Source organism: Peromyscus leucopus, chromosome 5 (assembly GCF_004664715.2).
Source record: "Peromyscus leucopus breed LL Stock chromosome 5, UCI_PerLeu_2.1, whole genome shotgun sequence".
NCBI classification, from domain to species: Eukaryota; Metazoa; Chordata; class Mammalia; order Rodentia; family Cricetidae; genus Peromyscus; species Peromyscus leucopus.
In genome coordinates, this window is record NC_051067.1 from 143,635,764 (window position 1) to 143,655,196 (window position 19,433).

The 19,433-nt window shown below is 44.6% G+C and overlaps 1 protein-coding gene across 1 annotated transcript; it reads right to left on the bottom strand.

The window, feature by feature from the left end:
- Positions 1–4,275: 4,275 nt before the first annotated feature.
- On the bottom strand, positions 4,276–6,960 carry Msc (musculin). Its single transcript, XM_028864609.2, has 2 exons — positions 6,101–6,960; positions 4,276–5,292 (listed from the first exon to the last, which is right to left on the bottom strand). The coding sequence occupies exons 1-2, from the start codon at positions 6,647–6,649 to the stop codon at positions 5,206–5,208; spliced, it is 636 nt and encodes a 211-aa protein (XP_028720442.1). The 5' UTR covers positions 6,650–6,960; the 3' UTR covers positions 4,276–5,205.
- Between the last annotated feature and the right edge of the window lie 12,473 nt (positions 6,961–19,433).

Consider the following 19,433-nt stretch of genomic DNA (forward strand, 5'->3'; position numbering starts at 1 on the left):
TCTACAGCTGGATCTTATGGAGGCATTTTCTCAATGGAGGTTTCCTGTGGTGATATTGTGTCCCCCAATATATCATGCACCTTAATAAACTTATCTGGGGTCAGAGAACAGAACAGCCGCTAGATAGACATAGAGGCCAGAAAATGGTGGCACACACACCTTTAATCCTAGCATTCCTGAAGCAGGGATCCATCCGGATTTCTGCCAGTTCAAAGCCACACTGGAAACAGCCAGGCATGGTGACACACGCCTTTAATCCCAGGAAGTGATGGCAGGAAGCAGAAAGGTATATAAGGCATGAAAACCAGGAACTAGATTCTGGTTAAGCTTTTGGGCTTTTAGCAGCAGTTCAGCTGAGATCCCTTCCTATGAGAACTCAGAGGCTTCCAGTTTAAGGAAACAAGATCAGCTGAGGAATTGACAAGGTGAAGTTAGCTGTGGCTGGTTCTGTTTCTTTGAACCTAGATAAGTTTATTAAGGTGCACAATATATTGGGGGACACAATAACACCACATTTCCCATTTTTTTGTCTAAAATTTTAAAAAGCTTATAACTAATACAAGAAAAACTATATCCAATAAGTATACAATATATACAGTCAAGAATTACATTAACAATGTCTAGTCCATTAACATTTGACAGATTCAGACAAAAACTCATATATATATATATATATATATATATATATATATATATATAAACAATGTCCAGTCCATTAACATTTGACAAATTCAGATAAAAAAATTTTCATTACTTATCCTATTTAAAACAAGTAGTTCCTTTTAAAAAGTAGATTCAATAATCTCCCTTTTTATCTTATCCATATTCTCTCTCTCTCTCTCTCTCTCTTTTAGTAGATCCAAAAAAATCTACCTTTTATCTTATCAGTTCTGTTTCTCTGATCTTTCAGCATTCACCCCAATACCTGGCTCCAGTTTTGTTTTTATTAATAAGACCTTTTAAGATTCGCGTTACAGTTTCCTCCTTTCAGATGATTCTAGCTTGTATCAGATTGATACAAACTAGCCAGCACAATTGATCCCTTGTCAACTTGACATGCAAACATATCACAAGCCATAACCTTTTCTTTCTTGTTCATCCACAAGACCACACATGATATTAGCATTACAATATAAGCATTCTAAATTCTTAAAGACATCCCAAAGATTTTTAAAAATCTTTTAAACATATTCAGTCTTCTTAAAAATCCAAAGTCTTTGTGAATTCCCAAAATCTTATTAAATGTTCAAAGTCTTCCAACTGTGGTCCCCTGCAAAATTTAACAACAACAAAAAAAGTCAAGTACTTTCTTACTTCAAACTGAAGAATCAGGGCACAGTCATAGTCAAATCTAAGCAAAACCAAACTCCAACCATGTAAATAACTCAATATCCAATGTCTAGGAGCAACTCACAATCTTCTGGGCTCCTTCCAAAGGTCTGGGTCGCTTCTGTGGCTCTACCCTCTGCAGCACATACAGCTTGGCTTCTAGGCTCCTGTTGGCTCTACTCCACTTCTGCTGATGGTCTCATGGTACTGACATCTCCGAAACGCTGGGCTCTTTGCTGCAGCTGAGCTGCATTTTCACCAATAGTCTCTCCTGGGCTCACTTGATGGTGCCGAATTTCAACTTCTCTCTATGATTCCTTCAATTCTGGGGCTTCAACTGCCGCCGAGTCTGCACCTGCTCTAATGGTCTATCCTGGCCTCTCACAGAGCCTCAGCTGTTTTTCATGAATACGTCATATGCCTTTAAAACCAGCATGTTTTAAGTGACTCTTATACTACCAAGTTTAACTGCCAGCATGAGGTACAATCTCAGCAGCCTCTGGAACCCACCTTCTGTGTGCTGCCTCTAAGGAAACACTTCCCAGAAGATTTCATCCCAGTGATGCTGATCTCCTTAATCTCTGCTGATTACTCAGCTCCAGCTGATCAGCATCAATTGTCCCAGTAAAGCCAAAGTTTCCCTTTAGTGGTTATGGTTTCTTGTCAATCACAGCTCCAGCTAACCAGAACCACAGATTTTTAACTCAAAATATGCAACAACACTGATAAAGTCTTTAAGTGACTCTCAAACTTCCTTCTGGAATTTTGTAAGCCAAGCCTCCATCCTCTGCATTCTCTTAACATTCCTATCTTCCATGTTCCCACAGAACAGACCACTGAGCTCTTGACACACAAAGGCTTTTCTATTCCAGAGTTTCAAAGTCCTCCCTGAAACACATGGTCAGGTGTCTGGTAGCAATACTCGACAATCCTGGTACCACTTTCTGTCCTAGTTTCTATGGCTGTGAGGGAGCATGATGACCAACAGCAAGTTGAGGTGGAAAGGGTTCATTTTGCTTACACTTCCACATCATTGTTCATCATTGAAAGAATTCAGGACAGAAACTCAAACACGGTAGGAAACAGAAGGCAGGAACTGACTTATGCAGAGGCCATGGAGGGGAGCTGCTTACGGGCTTGTCCTGCATGGCTTGTTCATCCTGCTTTCTCATAGAATCCAGGACCACTGGCCAAGAGATGGCACTATCCAAAATGGTGTAGGCCCTTCCCCATCAATCATTAATTAAGAAAAAGCCCCACAGCCAGATCTTACGGAGGCATTTTCTCAATGGAGGTTTCCTCCTTTCAGATGACTCTAGCTTGTGTCAGGTTGACATAAAACTAGACAGCACACTATTTTTAAAGTTTGTTTCTCTCTCTCTCTCTCTCTCTCTCTCTCTCTCTCTCTCTCTCTCTCTCTCTCTCTTTTAAGACAGAGTCTTATGCTGTAACCCATGATAGCCTGGAACTCATGGCAATCATCTTGTCTCTCCCATCTCATTACTGGGATTCAGATATGAGCCACATTGTTTGACAACACTTTTACAGAGACTCCTTCTGTGGCCATGCTACCTTTGTGCTCAGGACGACCCTTCTGTGTTAGCCTGTCAAGTGCTGCAAGGATAGCCTGTGAGCCAGCTACTATGCCGATGACATCGGTTCTCAGCCACCATAGTGGGCAGTGAAAAGGATCTGGTCTGCTGCTGCCTTTGGGCGTCATCTTCCCTGAGATATGGCTGCATCAGGCACCTGGTGCTCTGCTGCCCAGACCTCACAGCTGAAGTGTGTTTCAGTGTGCCTGGGGTTCTGGGCACTTGGCATTTGGGGCTCATTTCACCTGAAAGCCCATAATGCTACAGAAAAACCAATGTCACCTCTCACCTTCCAGCTCCTAACTGAACCCAGGACCAGGAGCTGGTGTCAGAAGGCAACTCTCCAGAGTTTGGGTTTGGTTTAGTTCAAAATGGGAAGTCATTACCCTACACACACACACACACACACACACACACACACACACACACTCCACCTCTCAAAAATCCAGCTGTGTTTTCTTTCTGGTCAAGAAAAGTGTGCTTTGATTTGATGAAGTCACAGGCAGAATCTAAGTCTAGCTGATATTTAGATACACTTCTGTAAATGTTCTACAAAATGAGTTTTGTGTTCTGAGGGTCTGCTGACCAAGAACAGTACAGACGTCTTAGCTATTGCAATGAAAATGGTGCTGAAAATATGGTGATGGGTATTAAAAATACCAATGATGAGGCGGGAGGAACTCGTTAAAATCAGATTGGTTTAAATCCTATAGTTCTGTTTTGCCAGTTAGATCTTAGACCTGTAGCCTCCGGTGGGTGGGGATGGTGGAGTGTTCTTGAAAATCATGCAGTTGTAAACACTTGGGTGTGGGTCAGGCTGGAAGGTGGGGGAAGAGAAGGGGGAGAAAGAGAGACAGAGAGACAGACAGGCAGAGACAGAGAGACACAGATTCAAAGACATGAGGGTGGGAAATTAATTAATATACTATATTTATTTTAGAAGTGTATGCATGCCCCCTAGTCAACCCTGACCTCAAAATACATCAGCTTTATCAGGCTTCCAGTTCTTACTTTCCAGGAATTCCTACTTCTGGAGGGATCAGAAGTACAGAGCATTTTGATCTGATGTAGTGGCCCTTCCTGGCAATCATGTTGGCAATCCCAGCCCTAAGGGGGCAGCATCGAGAGCATTATGAATTCGGTGCCAGCTGGGCTTCCGGGGTGAGCCTCTCAGATGTCTGTGATCAGAATGGAAAGGAGCAAGAGAGACATTGGAAATTTGACTAAGTGGGGACCTCCACCATCCTTCCTGCAGTAATAACTCAATACCCTGCTGAGAGGAGAGACCTACCCATTTAAAGTTAACTTACAGACCAAACAGCCTTGGAAAAGATTTTCACAACGCATGGTTTTGTTCATAAAAAAATAAATTTATTTACATATGTTAGTTACCATGGTAGAGCAGCGTCATCACAGCGTTGCCAGGATCACTAAGCACCATGCACTGGGTAGAAACCAGCAGGTCAGTGGGTACAGAGACCAGCCCCAGCCCCCCACCATGCTCAGTCCTTGGACCAGGAAGAATAGTGGGTGCCTGGAAGAACATGAGCCCCACAGGAGGCTGTGCTGTGGCAGGGATGACCTGATTAGAGGGGTGAAGTGCATGTCCCCAAATGGGCAGTCAGATAAGACTTCAGGGGACAGTGTGGGTGGGAAGGAGACTGAGACCCAAATAAACCAGCTGGGCTCACTGAGTGGAGACCACAGGAGGGCAGGCTGTCCCAACACTGATCCGACAGTTGAGAGAGCTTGGGAAGTGGATCCCAACCCTGAGGGGTTGAGGGCAAAACCAGTTTCTGGTCACATACCACCACTAAAGGATGGCTGCTTGGTGAGAGTACACCTCGGTCCTCAGAGACTTAGAAAGAGGCCCCTGCTGGGCTCTAACACCAAGGCCTTGCCTTTCTAGTGCTGGGAAAGATCGCTCAACCACCCACAGAGAAGGACCTGGCTGCTCAGGACCTAGCCATCAACCACATGGAAAATCGACACTAGCTTAAAAACCAACTCCTGTTTCTGCAATGGACTCAGATGGCTGGCGTGGGTTTGTGCTCAGAGCTAATGTCCCAGGTTGGATTTAGTCCGCGAGTTCTTCCCACGAAACCAGGTTCTCTTTGGCTACAGTTGCGCTGATCCACAGCAGCCATGGCCACCTGTGCTCCACAGAGGCAGTCACCCGTCCGGTTAGCAGGTCCAGGGAAAGGAGACGGTCCAGAATCCAATGGGACCTCCCCGATCCAGTCCTTCGCATTTAACATAATCCATCAGCGGAGTTGCTGTCCATCTAAGCGGAAGTTCCACAGAGTCTGTTGGCTGCAGAAACATCTTTGGTGTCAGAGTCCGGTCGTCCAGATACCACGAATGGCCACGTCTGAAAAATCGAAATGAGTGTCAGATACGGAAGAGAAACAATCTCAAAACGAAACCGCTCTCCCCAGAGATTCCTGACTTTTATTAGCGTTCTAGGAATTTGTGCGTCTTGTCCTTCTATTAGAATCTTAATCTTACTGGCTACTGATTATTCGAGACCCACAGTGTACATTCATGCGTCCTCGTGGTCTGCTCACGTGATTTTTCGGTGAAAAGTGCAAGAGTTTAGGAGTCTGTGATTTAATGTCCCCTCCCCCATACGAGTAAATTTGGATGAGATCTTTCCCAAGCCCAGGGAGCTGGCAGGTTACACAGGGACTTTCCGGACAATCGCGTCTGGGAAAATGATCCTCCATTAGTGGTTCGTTGTATTTTTTTTTTTTTTAAACACTCAAACTTCTTAAAGAGTTAGGCCTTCCCTTCCCCCTTTAATGAAAACAGCGCTGGCAGATTCAAACCTGCTAGGCTGCTGTCTGGAAAAAGTTGGGCATCTGAGATTTTTCCATTCGGTTTAAAACGCAGAAATAATCTCACTGGGGAGCCACAGTTTACCCCGGAAGTAGGGTGTTAACGAATAACTGTCACTAGGCAGTGGACCAGGACACTGATCAGAAGGCGGGATGATTTTTCTCCAAGAAAAAAGGCTGGTTCCTCCTGCCTTGATTTGGGGACCACTAAACCAGATTCCTCACCGCTGGGTCCAGACACCACCCCTCTGGGCTCTACCTCTGCGACCGACCCAGCCCCGCGCCCCGGCAGCGCTCAGGGCTGCTGGCCCCAGGCCTCCCGCGCCGCGTCCCTGTCCCTACCAGGTTCACCGGGTGCACGTAGCCGTTCTCGTAGCGGTCCTCCTGCAGCAGCTGGCGCAGGTGCGCGATGTAGCTGGAAGCCAGGCGCAGCGTGTCCAGTTTCGAAAGCTTGGTGTCGGGCGGCACCCAGGGCAGGCTGGTCTTGAGTCTGGAGAAGGCTTTGCTCAGCACGCGCATCCGGGCGCGCTCGCGGGCGTTGGCGGCGTTCCGCTGCGACTGCTTGCACTCCGCGGCCGAGCCCTTGGGCGGGAGCGGCTTTTTACCACCGCCGCTCGCACCGCCACCTGCACCGTCACCTGCGCCGCCGCCGGCGCCGGCCACCCGGGGTCGCTTCCTCTTGCAGCCCCCCGGGACGCCCGCGGCTCCCAAAGAGCGTGGCTCCTCTTCGCCGTCGGGGTCCTCCTCCTCCGCGGAAGAATTGTCGCTGGGTGAGGCGTAGCCGCGCTCGGCGCTGTGCAGGGGCGGCTTCTTGGAGACCGGGGCCGGGTAGACTCGCTGCAGCCCTCGCACCTCCATGTCTTCGGGGTCACTCACCGAGCCGGTGGACATCGCCTAGTCCCCGGCGCCCACGCGCGCCCGCCTTCCTCCGCCCCGGCCAGTCTCGACGTCTCCGGCTTCCGCTCCCGGGGAGAGGATGGGGCGTGGGAGAGCTCAGAGGAGTACGGGAGACCCGGGCCGGTGGCACTGAGGCTCCCCAGTGAGCTGGGCGCCTGAAGCCCGCGCGATTGGCCGCTAACCCCCCAGCCTGGGGCTCTGAACTTGACTCCGGATCCAGAAGTGCAGCCGCGAGCTGCGCCCTTTGACAGGACTATTTATCTGTACTCCTTGGGACAAACCACCCCGGGAAAGTAGAGGGGGTTTGAAAGGGGGACAAGAGGTGGGGCGGGGGCGTGGAAGGGGTGGGGATCGTTTTTTTCTAAGCCGAGCGGTCAGTGGGGCGGGGGCAAGGAATGTCTGCGCAAAGCCCAGACGTGGGCCTCTAGGCCCGACGACTGACTCTCAAAGTATCTCTGCTAGGTAAGTAAGTGAGATCTGGGGACAGAAAGGCAAAAGGACCTTGTTCCTACTCAAGCTTTCCACCTGCAGCTGGTCTTAGTGGGCTCTTAAGAATCCGAGCGTACCCACCGCTGCTTCTCTCCTAGTTCGTTCCGCGGGAATGGTCGTTCAAGTTCATCACTCAAGATGCACATTTGCTTATCCAAGGCTTCTCAGAGGGCAGAGAAGGGGCCAGAAAACGAGCAGCTCCAACAACCTGTGAATCGCTCGGTGTATTTTTTTTTCTCCTCACCTTCAAGATGGCTTTATGATTCACACCGCGCTTTTTCTACTTTGGCTCGTTTTGTCTTCAAACAACATCTTCAGCTTACACATTATTAAGTGCATCTCGCGATGTCACTGGCCTAGCAAATAAATAGGACTCTGTTTAGCACAGCCTTTCAGTCGCCACAAGCCGCCTCACCCACGTTACCGAGATGTTACTTTCCATTGCTGTAAGAGTTCCAAACTGTGTGATTTCGTTTTCAGCACCACGGTGCAATTGTGAACTACCTGAGTTGTAGGCAAGGGAATCCATCACCACTTTAGGTGCTACATTGAAGAGCAAGTTCTTGGATGCAGAATAGTAAGTCGGCACAATTGCCTTGCCAAAATTAAAGAGGAAAGAAGGGGTGGGGTGGGGAATGAAAGACCAAAAACAACGACAAAGCAGTACCTAGAATGTGTTGCATTTCAACTCAAAACAAAACACCCTGCCTTCCCCAATCCCAGAGGACACAAAACAAGATTTCGGGCTCATTTCTGAGGTGGGAGCTAGTTAAAATGTGTGCTCAGGTGGGGAGGGCTTTGGTGAGTCAGAGGCAGATGCAAGCCAGAGCCCCTGCTGTGTGCCAGTTTAAGAAACTGTGCCCTTAAGGGGTTGAGCTATGACTGCCCTGGCTGACTAGGGGAAACTGAGTTTCCTTCCCTGGCGGCTTAGTTATCCCAGTCCTTCCCATGGTTCACCAGTTCCGGATGAGGGTGGGACAAGCAGATAAGCGGGAGGCAGAAGCTGCCCGAATTCTTGTCTTCACGGCATCATAAAACCCGAGCCCCAGCCTGAAGTACGGTAACAGGTGGCTAGCAGGGCTGATTTCAGCCCTCAGACGACACTCCACCTTCTCTCCCAGCCCGTGCCTCCTCCTTAGGGATAGTTCACACACTCCCTCCTCCTTGGTCCCACTCCAGAAGTTTTCTTGTACATTTTGTCTTTGGTTGGGGGAGGGAGGGGGTAGGAGAGTTACTCATGGTGAGACAATTGAGTAAAAGGGTCCTCTGCCTTCAATATTTGGGGGCTGGGGAAATGCAGCTGTATTTAGCAGAAGGTGGATTTTTTTTTTTTTTTTGAGTGTTTGAACTTGAACTTGACTGTAGGCAAGCCTGTCCAGGCAAAAGGAGGTGGAGTGGGGTGGGGGTGGGTGGGGTAGGGGTGGGGTGGGGGGAGCCCACAGAAAGATGTAAAGCAGAGGTGTTACCTATAGATGACTTGGAGCTATCACTATAAATACATACTCTCACACATTAGGGGCAAGCATATAGGTTTTAAAAATCTGGGTTGTTTATACAGGTGCAGAACAAAGCCTTTCTTTAGAGAAGATTAATGGTGGGGAGCACGCTGCATTTCTCTAAACAATTTCAAAAACTGTGCCCAGCCTCGGTGCAGAGGATCAAGGCCAGTTTCTTGTCCCTGAAGAAACTGCCTGATCCTAGCATTTGGGGCCGATTTTCCAGAGCGCTTCCCTTCTCCTCCTCCCCTCCCCTCTTCCTCTTCGCCTGTCCTTTTCCTTTCCTTCTGTGCCGTCTTGTGAAGGAAGCCCTTACAGAGTCTGCTACAGTCCCATGTCGTCTCTTTTCCATTCTCATGCTCCGTTGTATTTCCAGTCTAGCTCTGGCTTCATTCCTCTGCTCCTTCTTCAAGCGGCACATGGAGGAGGTCAGTGGCCCGACCGCCTTTCCATTTCACATTAGTCTGCCGCTGCAGTTTGCTTTAACACATTAGCAATATCTGACATTTGTCTCCTTCACACATTCACAGCATTTGACTTTTCCTTCTTGCAGGACCACAAAACCCAGTGAGCATCAGAGGGTGACTCCAAGTCTTTTGAAAGCCCACCCCCTTTTCATTGTTTTAGTTTCATTGTATGGTACCATACAGTGTAGGTGAATCATGAACCCTTTATTTTTGAGTTAATAAAGCACCCTGCAATCAATCCCCGTTTGCCTACACTTTAAGAACTTATAGATTTGCAGCAGGCATATGCTATGGTCTACTGTTTATTTTCACAGTCTTGGCAGTTTTAGCCATGCTTGTTTTAATTGTGCAGTGGTGGGTGAGTGGGGTTGGTGTTCCAATATAATGCAAACATTATCATATTTATTTGACTATATTGGCTCATTCTTAGTTTCCTGCTTTTTTCTTTTGGTAATTTTTATTTATTTATTATTTATTTATTTATTTCCCTAAGTTTTGCCATAGAGTCCTGGCTGACTTGATACCTTTAACAAAGTCCAGGCAGTATAGCACGAAATTTAAAGGTCTTATTAATAAAAAAACAAACCCAAAGCCAGGTATTGAGGTAAATTCTGGAAGATCAGAGAAGCAGAACAAGCCACAGCTTCCTCACCTTTCCAGTTTCCTCAGAATGGAAGCCTCTGAGTCCTCATCCAAATGGATCTCAGCTGAACTGCTGCTAAAAGCCTAAAAGCTTAACTAGGCCTAGTTCCTTGTCCTCACACCTTAAATACCTTTCTGCTTCCTGCAATCACTTCCTGGGATTAAAGGCGTGTGTCACCATGCCTGGCTGTTTCCAATGTGGCTTTGAACTCACAGAGATCCAGAAGGATCTCTGCCTCTGAAATGCTAGGATTAAAAGTGTGTGTGCCATCATTTTCTGGCCTCTTTGTTTATCTAGTGGCTGTTCTGTCCTCTGACCCCAGTAATTCTACAGCCTCAAGAGCAAGCAGACACTTCTCCTTGGGAATTAAAGAGCCCTTTATTAAGAAACACAAACACACACACATCCCAGATGTAGGTTTGGGTTCATGATCCTCAAAGTCAGGGTTGAAGTGCCAGGTTAGGCTGTCTTGCTTTCTCACGACAATACCTGCATGAGGGTGCAATTCCGGAGATGAAGATGAAAGGTGGGGTGCAGCTGGCATCAGTCATGTGGTGTTTCAGGCACTTGCTCTACTGTTGTGCTGGTCTCCTGCCTGGCACAGGGTTAGGTTCGGGTCTTGCCAGGCAGGCATAGGTTCATTTTTGCAACTGTACTGGAGCTGTGAGCCCTCCTCCAGCTTGAAGTCACCCTTTCATAATGTCATTGCTGGAAGGGCTGCCTCCCAAGGTCACCAGCATGAGCTCTGGCAGGGGGATGGCTAAATCAATGACATTATCAGTCTTCTCTTTCTGTTTTATTTACTTCAAAATTTGCAGCAAGATCTTTGCTACTTCTCCATGTCCTGAATAGACTTAGTTTGTCTAAATTCTAGCACTTAGGCATAGAGGATGGCAGAGGCAGAAGAAAGGTAGAAATGCTGAAGTTAAGAATAAAAAATTTAAATACTTAAAAAAAACCCCAAAGAATAAAAATGCATATGGAGACCATTACAGAAAGCCACAACTTGTCAAAATGCCAAAGCCCACTGACCATGGGATGCCCTGACTGGTGTGCCTATAACACAACCCCTATACCTAAGCTTAGGGAACATTATAGAAACATCATCTTACTTCATTATAGGAGCCAGAAGACCAGAACCTCTGCCATATGATTGTGTCACAAGTGTATGACAAAGAAGAAGCTGCACCCATGAGCTCTCAACAACATGGGTGTCTAAACAAAACCTGAAAAATCACAATACCAATGGACATCATGCCCGTGTGGATGGGGGAATTGCTCAAGGCCCCAGAAGTGCTACAGTTAATGCCTGCTGAGAGAGGAGAATCTGCCTTCCTCAGGGATGGGCCCCTAATTGGTTATCTAATACCAAGTGGTCAGCACCAAAAAACACCCACATGAGCAAAACTAAATGGATTCAGCAGATTGTATTTTTATTTATTCATTTGTTTGTAAGGATAATGGTTAAAAGGGGAGATTGCTAGGGCACATGGGAGGGTCTGAAAGGAGAAGGGGAAATTAAGTACATGTATATGAAAAAGAATAAGAAATGAGACCAGCCATGGTATTCCAACACTCAGGAGGTTGAGGCAGAAAGATCACAAGTTTAAGACCAGCCTGTGCTATATATAGTAAGACCCTGCCTTAAAATAAAAAAAGAAACAAATAAACAAAAGAACCCTTAACAAAAAGAAATAAATAAAAACAAAATGGGGGTGCAGAGTTGGGGGTAAGGAGGTGTGACTTAGGCCTGATTTTCTCTGCAACTTAGAATAGAAGGAAAACACCCTCATTGACTGTCTCCTTGGTTGACATGCCTAAATACTCAAGAAGTAGTGGAAACAGATAAATTCCGTTAAAATGTTGTGTACTTCCTGCACTCACTCTGCCTACAGGATTAGCCTACCAAAGAAGCCTAGCTCCCTAGACGGTATGCCCGTGAAGTGAAGGTCCTCCAAAGCCTTTGTGCCTTTGGAACATCAATGATGATATGGGGGAATCCTGAAGGATGTGCTACCTTGTGACAGCTTTCACTCCTGGGTCTGAGAACATTTTTTTTTCTGTTTCTTTTTCTCTTTCTTTCTCAGTTCTTTCTTTCTTTCTTTCTTTCTTTCTTTCTTTCTTTCTTTCTTTCTTTCTTTCTTTCTTTCTTTCTCTCTCTCTCTCTCTCTCTCTTTCTTCCTTCCTTCCTTCCTTCCTTCCTTTCTTCCTTCCTTTCTTTTTTGACACTTTTGAAGAAGCCTTTAATTCTTAGGCAAAAGCTAAGAAAGTTCCATCTCTTGGGGACTTCCTCCTTTAAGTACTTTTGATTTTATTGATAGTAATTGGAGTGTGAAAATACTGTTACTGAACCATCTCTTGAAGTTGTAGCACAGGACTCTAGCATTCAGTGTGTGGTCTCAAGTCTTGCTTAATGTAATTGCGTGGTTACTTGGGCCCAAGATGGCTATCCATGTTCAAGTTCAGTGACTGTAGGAAACTGTACAAGGTCAGTTACTTCAGTCAGTCTTAGCTTCATCTGTCCCACAATGGTCCCTCTTCTTTTGGCTCCTTTCCCATGTCTTAGCTATGTTCATAGGACATGCACTTTAGAAGCCCTCTAACCCTATGGCTACCTTCTCCCATGGTTTATGCTCTACAGCAGTGATTCTCAACCAGTGGATCACGACCCCTTTGGGGTGGCATGCCAGATATTTACATTATAATTCATAACAGTAGCAAAATTACAGTTATGAAATAGCAACAAAATAATTTTATGGTTGGGGGTCACCACAACTGTATTAAAAGGTTGCAGCATTAGGAAGGTTGAGAATCACTGCTCTATAGAAAACCAAGTAAAAACTAAAAAACTCCTGAAGCCAGAAGGAAGTTCTCATGCAGTAGAAGGAAGTTCTCATGCAGTAGAAGGAAGTTCTCATGCAGTAGAAGGAAGTTCTCATGCAGTAGAAGGAAGGAAGTTCTCATGCAGTAGAAGGAAGTTCTCATGCAGTAGAAGGAAGTTCTCATGCAGTAGAAGGAAGTTCTCATGCAGTAGAAGGAAGTTCTCATGCAGTAGAAGGAAGGAAGTTCTCATGCAGTAGAAGGAAGGAAGTTCTCATGCAGTAGAAGGAAGTTCTCATGCAGTAGAAGGAAGTTCTCATGCAGTAGAAGGAAGTTCTCATGCAGTAGGAGGAAGTTCTGATGCAGTAGGAGGAAGTTCTCATGCAGTAGGAGGAAGTTCTCATGCAGTAGAAGGAAGTTCTCATGCAGTAGAAGGAAGTTCTCATGCAGTAGAAGGAAGCTCTCATGCAGTAGAAGGAAGGAAGTTCTCATGCAGTAGAAGGAAGTTCTCATGCAGCAGAAGGAAGGAAGTTCTCATGCAGTAGAAGGAAGTTCTCATGCAGTAGAAGGAAGTTCTCATGCAGTAGAAGGAAGTTCTCATGCAGTAGAAGGAAGTTCTCATGCAGTAGGAGGAAGTTTCATGCAGTAGAAGGAAGGAAGTTCTCATGCAGTAGGAGGAAGTTCTCATGCAGTAGAAGGAAGTTCTCATGCAGTAGAAGGAAGTTCTCATGCAGCAGAAGGAAGTTCTCATGCAGTAGAAGGAAGTTCTCATGCAGCAGAAGGAAGTTCTCATGCAGTAGAAGGAAGTTCTCATGCAGCAGAAGGAAGTTCTCATGCAGTAGGAGGAAGTTTCATGCAGTAGAAGGAAGGAAGTTCTCATGCAGTAGAAGGAAGTTCTCATGCAGTAGAAGGAAGTTCTCATGCAGTAGAAGGAAGTTCTCATGCAGTAGAAGGAAGTTCTCATGCAGTAGAAGGAAGTTCTCATGCAGTAGGAGGAAGTTCTGATGCAGTAGGAGGAAGTTCTCATGCAGTAGAAGGAAGTTCTCATGCAGTAGAAGGAAGCTCTCATGCAGTAGAAGGAAGTTCTCATGCAGTAGAAGGAAGTTCTCATGCAGTAGAAGGAAGTTCTCATGCAGTAGAAGGAAGTTCTCATGCAGTAGAAGGAAGTTCTCATGCAGTAGGAGGAAGTTCTGATGCAGTAGGAGGAAGTTCTCATGCAGTAGAAGGAAGCTCTCATGCAGTAGAAGGAAGCTCTCATGCAGTAGGAGGAAGTTTCATGCAGTAGAAGGAAGGAAGTTCTCATGCAGTAGGAGGAAGTTCTCATGCAGTAGAAGGAAGTTCTCATGCAGTAGAAGGAAGGAAGTTCTCATGCAGTAGAAGGAAGTTCTCATGCAGTAGAAGGAAGGAAGTTCTCATGCAGTAGAAGGAAGGAAGTTCTCATGCAGTAGAAGGAAGCTCTCATGCAGTAGAAGGAAGCTCTCATGCAGTAGAAGGAAGTTCTCATGCAGTAGAAGGAAGGAAGTTCTCATGCAGTAGAAGGAAGTTCTCATGCAGCAGAAGGAAGGAAGTTCTCATGCAGTAGAAGGAAGTTCTCATGCAGTAGAAGGAAGTTCTCATGCAGTAGAAGGAAGTTCTCATGCAGTAGAAGGAAGTTCTCATGCAGTAGGAGGAAGTTTCATGCAGTAGAAGGAAGGAAGTTCTCATGCAGTAGAAGGAAGTTCTCATGCAGTAGAAGGAAGTTCTCATGCAGTAGAAGGAAGTTCTCATGCAGTAGAAGGAAGTTCTCATGCAGTAGGAGGAAGTTCTGATGCAGTAGGAGGAAGTTCTCATGCAGTAGAAGGAAGTTCTCATGCAGTAGAAGGAAGTTCTCATGCAGTAGAAGGAAGTTCTCATGCAGTAGAAGGAAGTTCTCATGCAGTAGAAGGAAGTTCTCATGCAGTAGAAGGAAGTTCTCATGCAGTAAGAGGAAGTTCTGATGCAGTAGGAGGAAGTTCTCATGCAGTAGAAGGAAGTTCTCATGCAGTAGAAGGAAGCTCTCATGCAGTAGAAGGAAGTTCTCATGCAGTAGAAGGAAGTTCTCATGCAGTAGAAGGAAGTTCTCATGCAGTAGAAGGAAGTTCTCATGCAGTAGAAGGAAGTTCTGATGCAGTAGGAGGAAGTTCTGATGCAGTAGGAGGAAGTTCTCATGCAGTAGAAGGAAGTTCTCATGCAGTAGAAGGAAGCTCTCATGCAGTAGGAGGAAGTTTCATGCAGTAGAAGGAAGGAAGTTCTCATGCAGTAGGAGGAAGTTCTCATGCAGTAGACGGAAGTTCTCATGCAGTAGGAGGAAGTTCTGATGCAGTAGGAGGAAGTTCTCATGCAGTAGAAGGAAGTTCTCATGCAGTAGAAGGAAGCTCTCATGCAGTAGGAGGAAGTTTCATGCAGTAGAAGGAAGGAAGTTCTCATGCAGTAGGAGGAAGTTCTCATGCAGTAGAAGGAAGTTCTCATGCAGTAGAAGGAAGGAAGTTCTCATGCAGTAGAAGGAAGTTCTCATGCAGTAGAAGGAAGTTCTCATACAGTAGAAGGAAGCTCTCATGCAGTAGAAGGAAGCTCTCATGCAGTAGAAGGAAGTTCTCATGCAGTAGGAGGAAGTTCTCATGCAGCAGAAGGAAGTTCTCATGCAGTAGAAGGAAGTTCTCATGCAGTAGAAGGAAGTTCTCATGCAGTAGAAGGAAGCTCTCATGCAGTAGAAGGAAGTTCTCATGCAGTAGGAGGAAGTTCTCATGCAGTAGAAGGAAGGAAGTTCTCATGCAGTAGAAGGAAGTTCTCATGCAGTAGAAGGAAGTTCTCATGCAGTAGAAGGAAGTTCTCATGCAGTAGGAGGAAGTTCTGATGCAGTAGAAGGAAGTTCTCATGCAGTAGAAGGAAGTTCTCATGCAGCAGAAGGAAGCTCTCATGCAGTGGAACCTGGTGATGTCAAAGAACAGGAATTCAGCACCATCTCCCTAAATTATTTTTCCTGTAAAAGAGAGACTGTCTCACACACACATGAGGTTGACTTTTCTGTCCCTAATTCCTATTGCCCATCTAAAAGCAGTTCTTATAGCAGGGAGGTGTTTGAGGAGATGAGCATAATGGCTTAAAGATAATCTTTTTTTTTTAATTTTTATTTTTATTTATTTATTTATTTATTTATTTATTTATTTATTTTTTACTGCTCTGTTCATTTAGCAGATTAGGGAAATGGACAAAGAAGGCTGTTGTGCTATGTTTTTTTTTTTTTTTTTCAGTTTCCCTCTTAGAGGAGAACTTGAGGATGTTGAAAACATGGATGAGGGAGTCTTGTGCCATGTTTCATATTTCTGTCCTTTGGTTATCATGTCTTAACCATTTCCTTCAGGAAAGAGGGGGAAAGGGCTAAAACAAACAAGAAAACTAAATTGTAAGCTCAGTGGTGGCAGAGACTGTCTTGTGTGCCCAGTGTCTGACTGCTCGTGAAAGGAGCTTCCTACATATCAGATGGCTGAAAATGCAAACACATGGACACAGTGTCATGTGCAAATATTAGTTAATGGAAGAGCACTAAAGCCATTGCTTGCCCTTTGTCTAAACTGAGTTAATTTCTATATGCTCTACTCTTTTGCTGACATCTAGCCATGAGCGCATGTCTCATGACCTGGATGGGCTCCTAAAGAGCGTTTCTTGTTTCTTCATCTATTTATTTCTTGTAGACAGTGTGCACTACCACAACAGCCACAACCTAAGTGATTAAGAATTACATTTATTGTTAAAGCTCAAACACCAACAACCCTATTTTCTTCTTATAAACATTAAACCAACCTTTAAATATCTTTTTTCTAGTTGAGAAACAATTCTGAATTTTTATAAAATTTCAGGGATGCCCAGACCTAGAATATCTGTTCTAAAAACTACTAGCATAGATTAAGAAAAAAAAAAAAAAAGGTTAAAATAAGAACCCTATAAAGTCCACACATTTAAGTGGTAAGAGAGGAGAGGGAAATTCAGAGGAAGACAGGCAGTAATCAGATGTGTGAAAGGCTAATTAAGAGAGTAAGTAGTGTTAGAGAAAGCGAGAGAGGGGGTTTCCGGAACTGGCAGGTGGGGAGGACTTCCGGTTGAAGTCTAGTGTGACTGCGCTGGAGAAGTTCCCTATGCTCCAAACATGGCAATGAGTACAGGAAGTAAAATGGAAATTTAAATAGGTGGCATACTTAAAACTAAAAAAAAAAAAAAAATCTCTCTGGACCAACGGAGGAACAGAATGGGAATGTCTGGCCTTCGGGCTGGCTCCAGGCAGGACCACCCAGAAGCTGATGCTCCTGTGAGTGGAGAGAGACTGGCCTGGGTCTCCAGGGAGGTAAGACACCATGGGGAAACGGGCCCAGGGAGCCAGTTTCACATGCTTCTCTGGGACTGGGCCCATTTAAATAAATATTTCTCTTAATTACAGGCTAGATTTTCCTGCTTCCTTGCCTTCCTGGTAACTTTTAGTTGAGTGCTAGGCAGTGAAATCTACCTATTTCATCCTGGATAATTTTTTGTATTCCCGTGAATATTATTGGTCTTTGTTGCAGGTGCAGATAAATTACTTGGAAATGGTATTATGTGTTTGAGTTTTGTTTATATAATGCTGTATTTAGGCAGAGCTCTCTAGAGGAACACAGAATAAATAGAATGAACATATAATAAATATATACTATATACAATATACATATAATAAATATATACATGCATATAATAAATATATACTATATATTTATTAGATCAACTTAACACTATGTGGACTGGGAAGGCCAACAACAGCTGTCTTCACACCAGAGATGCCAGGGACTATGAGCTTCCCCATTCAAGATGCTGGTTACCCTATTCCCAACCTGAAGGCCTGGAGGATTCCTGGAGAGCCAACGACCTTCAGTCCAGGCCCGACAACTGGAGAAACTGGGTTCTGACGTCAGTGAGGGATGACATCAGCTTGGCTGTGGCAGCAACAGAGAAGATGAACTTACAACAGGAGAGAAGAACTCTCCGGTGAGATGTAAAGATCCAAACAAAAGCAATTGTCCCCCACTTGCATCTCCTTATAGCATGACCAACAATGGAAGGTGCTACCCCATTTAGGGTATATTTTCCCACATCAATTACTCTCATCAAGGAAATTCCCCCCAGAGGCTTGGCTCACAGCTGGTTCCAGATGCACAGAAGGAATTAGAACAGAATTCATTTTAGGAATTCCCTACAACCATTCCAAGACTCCTTGAACAGTGACCCAAGCACCCTGTGAGTCATGAGATTTCTAAGTCTGGAAGGGCCAGGTGCTACTCCTGGCCTCTATGAGAACCTGGTATTGTTCCCTCCCATCCTTGTTCCCACCTCCTTCCCCCTTCCAGCAGCATTAAAGGCAATGGTTTTCATCATGGCATCCCCATGCATACAAGTCACTGTATTTTTATTACCTTGTCACCTTCCTCCTTCCTCCCTCCAGTTCCTTCCTCCACTTCCTTCCCTCAGATACTCCTCCTTTCTTTCTTCCTATTAAATTTTTTCTACTACCCTCTCTATTTCCACCTCCTTTAAGATCTCTTTCTTTTCTTTTGCGAACCAATTTCTAATTCATTAGTGTACACACACACACACACACACACACACACACACACACACACACACACGGATGTGATTTAAATCTAGGCTCTGTTGATGAGAGAAAACATTTGGTATTTGTCTTTCTGAGTCTGGCTTATTTTACTTAGTGTGATGATTTCAAGTTGCTTCCATTTTCCTAGTATCATGATTTTATTTTCCTTTATGGCTTCATAAACTTTGCATTTCCTTTATTCATTTATCTGTTGATGGGCATGTAACCTGGTTCTATTTCTTAGCCACTGTGAGTAGTAGTACAGGTACAAGTATGTTGCAATGTTAACTTAGAGTCCTTGGGATAAATACCCCAGAGTGGTATAGTAGTAGGGTTTTATGGTAGCTCTATATTCAATTTAAAATTTTTTGGGGACATCTCTATTTTACTATCGCTTTAATTGACATTTTGTTAAAGATTAATAATGTTGATTATCTTTTCATGTGTTTTTGGCCATTTGTATTATCTTCTGGGGGAACATGTCCATTCCAGCGTTTTGCCCAATTTTGAATTGGTTGCTCATTCTTTATTAGTTTTACTTTCTAGAAGTTCTCTATTCTCTATACTCAACATTAATCAATGTTGAAACATCCTTGCATTCCAGGAGTAGACCTCAACTGGTCATGGTCTGAAATAGTATTGAATTTGGGTTGTTACCATTTTGTTGAAAATGTATGCAACATTGTTCATAAGAGGTATTTATCCATAGTTTTTTCTTTCAGAAACACTTGTCTGCTTTGGGGTTAAAGTGATACTTGTACCTCATTGATGGAGGAGGAAGTTTTGCCTCCTCTTCATAAAACAGGAACAACAACAACGACTGCAGAAGGACTAGTGATCGTCCCTTACATGTTTGACAATTCACCCGTGAGGCCTGCAGATCTAGGTATGTTTTAATCACTAACATAGTTTTAATAAGTTATAAATCTATCCAGATACTCTGTTCCTTCATGATTTATGCTTGGTCACTTTGTATTTCTAGGAATCTGTTTCGCCTATGCTGTCCTAGGTACATTTCAGGCACAGCATTTTTTTCCATGTACTCATAATTTATTTCCACAAAATCAATAGCAATACATATTTTTAATTTTTAATTTTAGTCTTCTCCTTTTTCCTTTATTCGTGTAGCTTAAGTTATATCAATTTTGTTGATCTTTTCAAAGGATCAACTTTTGGTTCCACCAGACCACTTACATTCATCCAACTCCCTGACTTGAACTGATAGCACCTT